This window comes from Poecile atricapillus, chromosome W (genome assembly GCF_030490865.1).
Source record: "Poecile atricapillus isolate bPoeAtr1 chromosome W, bPoeAtr1.hap1, whole genome shotgun sequence".
Lineage (NCBI taxonomy): Eukaryota > Metazoa > Chordata > Aves > Passeriformes > Paridae > Poecile > Poecile atricapillus.
This window is the reverse complement of record NC_081288.1, coordinates 12658571-12667465: the sequence shown is the minus strand read 5'-3', so window position 1 is coordinate 12667465 and position 8895 is coordinate 12658571. Positions and strand designations below refer to the sequence as shown.

General features: G+C 42.2%; 1 protein-coding gene across 6 annotated transcripts in view; it reads left to right on the top strand.

Annotated features, from left to right (window-relative positions):
- The first annotated feature begins 699 nt into the window (after positions 1–699).
- LOC131591942 (N-acyl-phosphatidylethanolamine-hydrolyzing phospholipase D-like) overlaps positions 700–8895 on the top strand; it is a 24139-nt gene continuing 15943 nt past the window's right edge. For 5 of the 6 annotated variants that reach the window (XR_009280486.1, XR_009280488.1, XR_009280489.1 and 2 more), the window contains exon 1: positions 700–1022. Coding sequence is in view for 1 of the 6 variants with exons in the window: in XM_058863078.1 (XP_058719061.1) it covers positions 814–1022 (209 nt within the window). In the remaining 5 variants the exon portion in view is untranslated. Of the gene's footprint in view, positions 1247–8895 lie in introns of all 6 variants that reach the window. The other variant, XR_009280490.1, reaches the window with a different exon arrangement.

The following is an 8895-nucleotide window of genomic DNA, read 5'->3' as shown; positions in this document are numbered from 1 at the left end:
AATGCCTCACTTCTCAGGCCATAGTCTGGAAACTTCTGTCAGACATGAGCAGGGGGAGAGGGGATAGTTGTAACCTAGCATGTGAGGTGAGCCTGCAGGGTGGGCTGTTCTGCGGGAGGGTGCCCTCGCCCAGACATCGCCCCTCGGTGAGTGCCGGTACCCCCGGGGATGGCGGCAGCGCCCCGGGCTGCTGAGACAACAGAGCCCAGGAAACTTTTCACCGCAGCACCTGGTGGTCGGAGTATGCTCGTGCTCCCAAATGCGACTGCAGGCGGCGTTTACCTCCCATCGGAGCCGGCCAGGAGCACAACTCAGTGCTTTCCTTTCCGCGGTGCCGAAGAGCAGGCCGGCCTCCAGGGGCAGAACGCGCCGGCAGCCCTGACACTGTCCCGCCATGGCTCCGGGACTCCCCATCTCCCTCAGACACGGCCCCCCGCCGCCATCTTGTTAACGGCCCCGCTCCACGGTGAGGGGCCGGGCTGTGGGGAGCCCTCTGCCCTCTACAGTGAGGGGCCGGGCTGTGGAGAGCCCTCTGCCCTCTACGGTGAGGGGCCGGGCTGTGGGGAGCCCTCTGCCCTCTACGGTGAGGGGCCGGGCTGTGGGGAGCCCTCTGCCCGCCACGGTGAGGAGCCGGGCTGTGGGGAGCCCTCTGCCCGCCACGGTGAGGAGCCGGGCTGTGGGGAGCCCTCTGCCCTCTACGGTGAGGGGCCGGGCTGTGGGGCGCCCTCTGCCCGCCAGGGTGAGGGGCCGGGCTGTGGGGCGCCCTCTGCCCTCCACGGTGAAGGGCAGGGCGCTACGAAACCCCTGTTCTCTATGGCGGGGCGCCGGGCGCTGTGGAGCTGCTCCCTGCAGCTCATCGCGCTGCCCACGGCGGCGGGCTGGTCAGGTGGAACGCCGCAACCGTTCAACAGCCCCTACTGGAGACCTGCAAAGCCGCCGCCGTGGAAGGGGTGGAGCGGCACCATGGAGGAGGAGGAGAAGGGGGACGAGACTCTTCAGGGGCGGCAGCAGCAGCCCCGGAGGTGAGCGGTGCTCCAGCGGTAGCAGCGCTCTGGGGCCAGGGGTCTCTTCCCCTGCGCCTTCCTGTGAGCAGGGGGTAACCGGATCGAGCCGTGCCCGTCCGGAGGGGAGGCACTGTCCGAGCTGCCACCGTCAGAGCCTGGCTGGCGGCCGGCGAGCGGAGCACCTGCTCCGAGCGCGGCAGCGGGGCTCTCCAGACACACGCACGGAACGGGGGGCCCTGCCGGTGAGTGAACGGGGGGACCGGGCTGAGCTGCTGCGGGGGGCGGTGGGAGCGCGGTAGAGCGGCCTCGGGCACCCACTCGGAAAAGTTCGCGGTGGGCGGGCGAGGTGCGTGGGGCCGGCGAGCCCGGCTCCCGGCCGGGGAGGAGCGGCACAGCCCGGTTGCCCACGGAGCTCGGCGTTTGTCCCTGCCCCGCTCCCTGCCTGGGTACAGACCCCGACGGGCGCCAACTCCGCCGGCTGCGACCGGGGGGATCCTCTCGCACCGGTGAAAGGAGACCTGCAATATAAAATCCTGCGTTCGCTCCCGGTGCAAGGCTTTCGTTTCTGTCAATTGACAGTAAAACATGCTGCAGCGGCGCTCGGAAGGAAACAAGTTATATAATCACAAAAAAATCCGCTTCATAGTGTCGGCGGCTTGGAAAATGTTTTCTTTTGAAGAGGAGTCACGAACAGATGTTTATTGCAGTGAGGGGGGGGTTCGCATTGTATAGTGTGAAGTGGAGGATATTAAGGAGGTCATTTAATGTAATTAGTGCAGTCATATAATCTCAATGATCGTCAATTATCTCTAGCAAGGATTTGAGGAAAGTATTTGATGACTGCATGCAGTAAAATTCCTGAACTTATGCAGAAATGGTTTTTCTGATGACGATTATTTCTTCCATTTGCTGAGTGGAGATTTTGAAGCAAGTTTTTAGTTTGAAAGGAAAGTATTATTTGTATTTAAGTATTTTTTCTTTAATTTTCAAACTGTACCGACTAAAGTGGCATCAAAATTAAAGATAGTGACAGGAAAACTACTTCAGTTTTCTGGCAAAAAAACCCTTAAAAATAGTATTTTTTTATTCATAGTAGCAGCTGTATCATTTAAGAAAGTAGAAAGCTTATCTTATTTTGTAGATAGCATTTTGAGGAAGACAAGAATATGATTCTTTTTTCTTATTAATTCAAGAATTGTTGCGCCAGTTGCTTTCAAAGTACCCCAAAAATTATCTCAAACTGAAATCCTATTAGGAAAAATAAAGGCAAATTTTAATACTTGGAGGTTAGAAAGCCCTGTTTGAGTTACGATGGAGAGTTGGTTTTGGGAGAGGTGGAAGTAAGGGATGGCAGTGAATCTGTTTAAGTATAAATAACAGGCCTCAAATCAAAAGAGATGTGAAGCCTTTTTAAGAGGAAGCAATCCATTATTATAATTTTATTCTGTTGCATTAACTATAAGTAGATTTGAGGAATAACCAGGAGAAATACGCTATTTCCTCAACCTTTACAAGCTTGAGATTGAGCCAAAACTGTTAACTCTTCATTCAGAAATAGCTTTTATTTTCAGCAAAAAGGAAGGCAATTATTTTGTCTGTAATGAGAAAAACAGAAATACTGATGTATTAATTAGTGTCTTTATATGTAACACCTGCAGTGAAATTAGTTTTGCTTTTTGTCACATCTCTGAGTCCTTTCCTAATCTCTCTTTAAGTTTTTTCAGTCTATTGCTTTAGTAACTTCATGGGTTGCAGTGTGAAGCCCTACTTCTGATACATTTGGAGCCAGGACCATGGAAAATTACTTGATCATCTTGTGCCTAAGGATTTGATTAAAAAGGATTTTTATGTAAACTAAATGTTGCATTTTGTTTAAATATTCTTAGAAAATCTAGGAAAGAAGTTATGTGTTATATACTGTTTGCATGTAACATCGTAGTGTTTAGCAGCTCTGCAAGGAAGGGGTTGTTTGGGTTTGAATAGCCTACAACTGTGCCCAAGCAGATAAACCTGGCAAAGCTGTTCAGGAAGGAGAACTGAGAATTACCACGTGACACTGTGAAAACACATCATGTTCCTGCTGTGAAAAACAAAGTTTGATAAGATGTGTGAGTGAAAATTTTGGTATTAAAGAATTTCTGTCAAGAGTTACTTCTGTAAGACCTGTTACTGTGGTTGGAGCTGGAAGTCCTACTGCCTGGTGTGTAAGGCTTATGATAGGATAACAGGTTTTATTAAATCTTAAAAGATTTGGAAATATTTTTGTCATACTTTGGACTGTTTTTTGAGGGAAGGTTTCAGTAATATTCAACCATTTCTAATAAGAATGTGGTAATAGCAAGTGTTTATGTCTGTCTATTCAGATGTGTTTACATGAAACACTTTGTCTTCTTAAAACACCTACATACTTAGGATGGTGCCTTAAAAATTAGTAGATCGTTTATGTTTGTGTTGGAAGTATGCCTTGACTCTTCCATAAGAAAAAAAACCCAAACCACATCATTTCTAGTATTAACACTTCTGTTGTTGACTAAAGACCAAAGCACTTTGCGTTTCTTTTAGAGTACATGAAGGCATCATGACCTAGAGTTGTGGGGATGGAATCAAAGGCCCTTTGTATATTGGAAAAAAGTGTGTAATGAAAACCATTTACCTATTGTGACGTTTCCAGTTTCCTTGGGTATTGATCTTTTGCTGTATCTGTGTACCGTCTCTTGGAATTTCTTCTTAAAATGGATGTGTTCCAGTTAAAGAACCATAAGGGTGCTGTATTGGATGTTTTCTGGCTTTCCAGTATGAAGTTTGGATGTTCAAAACTTTCATTATTTGGAAAGGCTGGTGACCTTTTGGCTTAACTCATGTTAAAGTTGTTCTTTAAACAGGTGCATTCAAGAAAAGCATCTGTTTCAGCAAAGAAAAGCTTTTCACTTCCTTATTTTAGCTGACCTGGAAATTATTTGCTTGGATTTCAATAAATTTGAATTCAAATGTTATAAATATTCTGTAAAATTTATGTATGTATGGGGTGCATACATAGAGGGAGAGAGAGAATGTTGTTAGGACAAGCAAAAGTTGATTTTATATTGAAAATCAAATAGAATAGAAAGAATTCAGGGAAGTATTTTCATGTTGCAGAAAAATTACATTGGACCCAATGTGCTTGGACTTTAAACTGAAAAGAGGGAATCAAAATAGAAAAGCTTTTAAATATGAATATATACAAAACTTTATGACTGTCTATTAACTTAAAAATAAAATTGAGTTCTTGGGTGTTGCTGCACTTCCTGGACAACTGAGGTTTTATAGGGTTTTAAAGATTATTCTTGGTGTGAATTTAGAGGAAGTTTGCATAGGTGTTTGTTCCTTTCTGGCATGGGGAGACAAGGAAAAAGAAAATTAAAAGTCTTAGTAAATGAGGTGGAGATAGCAATTGCACACATAAAAGTGCCTGAGGTGATGATAAATGAACTTTAGATCCTACTTTGCCATGTGGATTCTATGCATCAAAGCTTTAACGTGATTTCTGTGTGTTTTTATGGAAACAGTTCTTACATTGCCTCTCTAACCACATGCTACAAAGGAAATCAGTTTTCTCCCACGGCATGTTCAAGTGGAGCCTTAATTTCATTACGTGTTATAGCATTTGGGTTTAGTCATACGTAATTGAGATGAAGATATTAGATGGAAAACCTTTACCCTTAGGATGGAGTGTGAGCTTTTAATATTTTAAGGTTTTTTTTAGTTAAGAAAGATGTATGCTAACAGCTTCAATGGCACCATAACTTAAAATGCAAACTCCAAGACGTAGAAGCTGTTAACACACAGGAGTGGCTAAAGTGTGTTTTTAAATGCTGAACTTCAAAGTTTGGCAGATTTTTCTAACAGTAAGCTCCATCCTGGCAAGGTGTACCTCTGTCATTAACTGGAGTCACATCAGTAACCAGCTGAAACTAATGAACTACTTGTTTGCATAAATAGTTACACAAGTGCAGCTGTGCCAGAATGCTGAAGCTGGGCTCTGGATCCTGTAGGTGGCTTGGTACAAGTTTTATGTTTGCTCTTTTGGAAAAGCTTGATCAAAATTCTGTAAGTGTGAAAGGCTATCCATGGAGATTGTAGTTGCTGTTGGAATCCACGATTTACCTCTACAGCTATGTGCATATGCTATCTGCGTTTATTTTTCTGTTGATTTAAAAATTGTCTGCATTTGATTTGTGACCTGGGTATTGCTTTCTGTACCATAACACAGCTGTAATTCACAAACCTTGTTTCTTTGTGTGTCTGCCTTAGACCTGAAGAGCAGGTAAGAAAACTTTGATTCCAGCTCTTGTTCTTTCAACATTCTTCCCTATAAATTAACCAGTCATATGAAACTAGTTGTTTGGGGAGAGCAAAGGAAAGCAATTTCCTTTCTGGTATAGGGAGATTTGACTCCAGCTTCCCTTTGGTGACTGCTTCAGCAATAGCCCAGAATTACACGCCTCTTGTGCTTAATCATAATGATAGTCTAGGCTGCTCTTTCAAATGTGATGGCCACAAGCCAACTTTTGGGTTCTTTTATTCAAGACTGCAGTAAAAGATGAGGGTAGAGAGGAAAATAATTTATTTTCAAGGCCTGTATCACTAAAGAAATTAGCTTCTGGGTCTGTCATCTCTGTTCTGCTGCATGTCCCCTGTTCAGGGATCACAACCTGAATAGAATATGCATGTAACAAAAATCTTCTATCATATTATCTATAGATCATAGACATGTTTGGGGACTGCGGATTGTCTCTGTTCAGTATGAGCAATCAGCTGGGGCACCTGGAAACAAAGGGAAAGTAGTTATATATTGTCCCAGATCCATGTCCCAGGATCTTTATTCAGTTGATACAATGCCCGTAGCTGGTAAGATTTAACCCAGCCTTGGGAAATAATTGGCTCCAGGGACTACTGATAGGCCTGACTCTAAAGCCTATTTGCATTTGTATCCAGAGGCATGTAAAGGTGTAGCTGATAGATATGAATAACTTTCTGTTGGTTTAGTTCCCTGAATGAATACCAGCAAAATAGAGGTGGAATGTGTAGCAATGGGAGTGGGCTGCCTTGTGGGTGGTAGGTAGCTATTGAATGTGCTTGGTTATAATATGAAACATTACTATCTAAGGAGGTAAATGGAGAGTTACAGCATCATCAGTACTAAGCGTAAATAAAACTTTGGAAGGGAATAGATTGAAAATGAAAGGGTAGGAGGAATTGTTGTATCTAACTTGGTGGTATGTGTGAGCTACACAGTGAATTCTAAATGGAGGGTATTTAATTCATTTTTTTTTTTAGGCCAGTGCTGGCATAAGTAGTTTTTGTTTACAACAATATATTCCTGTTCTCACCCTTCCCTGTCCTAACGAGTTTGTTGGTATAAACACTTGCATGGTTGCTCAGTGATGCAGGTGAAAATTAAGTGCTTCTCTAGGGATGGTAAGGTGAATAGTGACTATCAGGTAGATTAGTTTCTTAAACAAGTTCACCATGTGGACAAAGGTATTTGTTTTGGCAAGCCTCAGTGAGTAGTGAGGGCAGAAATGGATTGGCTCATGGTAGTGGCTGCTTAAGTAATACAGCTAAAGAATAGGCCTAACAACAGATGATGGTGGGTAGATGCCTCACCTTTTTTTTTATTTGTAGCTAATATTATTTTTCTCCATGATGTCTAAATAAAACTTTGCTTTATTTTACTGTTGATCCTCAAAGCTAGATAAGAATGTTAAAGGACTTACTCTAATTCCATGAGGCTGTTTATGAAGAGAGCTATTCCTTTTTCTGTTATTAACTCTCTCATTAATCTTTTTTTAGTAGTACACAAGGACAGTGCAGAATCAGGATATTTACAGATCTCTTGAATGAAAATTTTGACAACACTGGTTGTTACTAGGGATTTTTAACGTGATTTGAATAATAGACGTATTCTCAGATCAGCTAGTGCAAATTTGAGAGATCTTTGTGTGAAATCCTAGTAACAAGAGCATCTGGAATAATTGCTGGTGCAACTGCTGTGCAGTGATAAAAAAATAGGTATAGTGAAAGAAAACTTCAAGATGTGTAGCAGTATGTGGTTCACAGAAGGCTCAGGTTCTTGTTCTGGTAAGTCTACAATGGTAAGATGGAACAACTTGAAGTACTGCACAATGAAAGTTTAAATGCATTCAGAATTTTCCAGTCTCAAACTGTTCATTAATTAAAGCAGCCAATTTCAGACCTGGAGGAAAAATAAAAGCAGAGCCAAAACTTAGCTGGCAGTCATTTGATAGTAAAGCTTGTGGGAGCCAATTACTTACATGGTCCCTAGCATTTGCAAATACCTTTCCTTCTAACTGAAGCAATTTTTTGTTTTATTTCAAGCCAAAATGCATGGTTTTTGCAGTCATTAAAAGCATGTATAATGAAAGAAAACTTCAGAGTTGTGTAGCTGTATATGGAGAAAGCTTAGTCTTGTTTTGGTAAGGCTATGTGGTGTGAGATTGCTGGGAATTGTGTGCTGTCTCTTCTAGGTCATCATTACTGCAGCCTAGTTCTGGATGTAGTTTACAGAGAGACAGTGATTAAAAATGAACCAAACCCTTTACTTCAAAAAAAAAAAAAAAAAAAGCAGAGTAATGAAAGGTATTTGGGAAGCTATAGAATGTTTACCAGGCAATTGTATAATTTTGGGGAAGTTGTTGTATTCCAGTAAAACTTAGCTTCATAGTAATTCCTAAACTTTCAGGCCTATGGATTTGTTAAATAAGGACCACATTTCTGTGTAGAAAAAAAGGGTAAATCTGTTTTGGCCAACTTGATGCTTAGTAGCGTGTTGTGCATAGCTCTGTGATTAGTAGAGGAGACTGGGTGGAAAAGGTAAAGACAACAGATTTTATGCCTGCATTCAGGTAATTGGGCTTGAAGCTCTGCTTTGTTTAAAAGACCATTTAAAAAGAAAAATTATAGTGGCAGAGTGTTTCTTGTAATGTTATTGTATCCTTTTTCAAATCTTCTTTTCAAACAGAGAGTATTAAAACATTTAGTTAAATTTTTTTTCTTTTCCTAAATAAACACAAGGCTTAAAGACAAAATATTTGTATCCAAATTTTCAGTTATATAAGCAATGCTAAAATAAACCATTTACCCAAAACTTGTTGTCCTAAGGGCTGTATCCTGTTTACAGGTGTAAGCCAGTTTAGTGGGATTTCAGACATGGATTTTCCATGCTGTGTCTTGCCAGATCTACAACTTTGCTCTTCCTTTGTGGATTACGAGAGGTGCCTTTGTATTTGATGTTGGAAAACCTGATATGTGAGCTCTGCATTTTGATTCATGTTAGACTTTGTCTTATCAGCTGGTGGTGTTCTTCCCCTTTGTCTAGAATACTTTCTGGCCTTGTGGACTTGGCATGACTAATGGTCTTCTTTAGGAGTTTGTATGTCTTGGTCCATTTCCTCTTCTGAATTCAATTGAAAGAGCAAAGCACCTCTGAGGACAGAGAAAGGATGGTTGCCTTGTGTCTCTCCTGAGCCCCTCTTACAAATGGTGTCAGAGCACTTGCCCTCTGTTGGGGGTAGGTGGCCTCACCCTGAAGGATGGGTTCCATTTGCCAGGAAAGCTGTTTAATGATTTTATGTAGTAGTTTTTATTTATGTTTAAAAGTATTAAAATACTTTGTGTAGAACTTTACATAACAATAAATACTAGGGATGTGATCCCTTCTCTCTGTCCTTCATAAGTGAACAGAACTCTACTCCAGTTTGATTTTTGTATCTCTGTAGCTCATAATTTTTGCTGCCATTGAAGTGCTTAAATTAGTTTTTCAAGAGTCAAACTGTTATTTTTGAGTGGGAAGAATTTAGGAAAGCTAGCAGGAAAATCAACTGATTTCTGG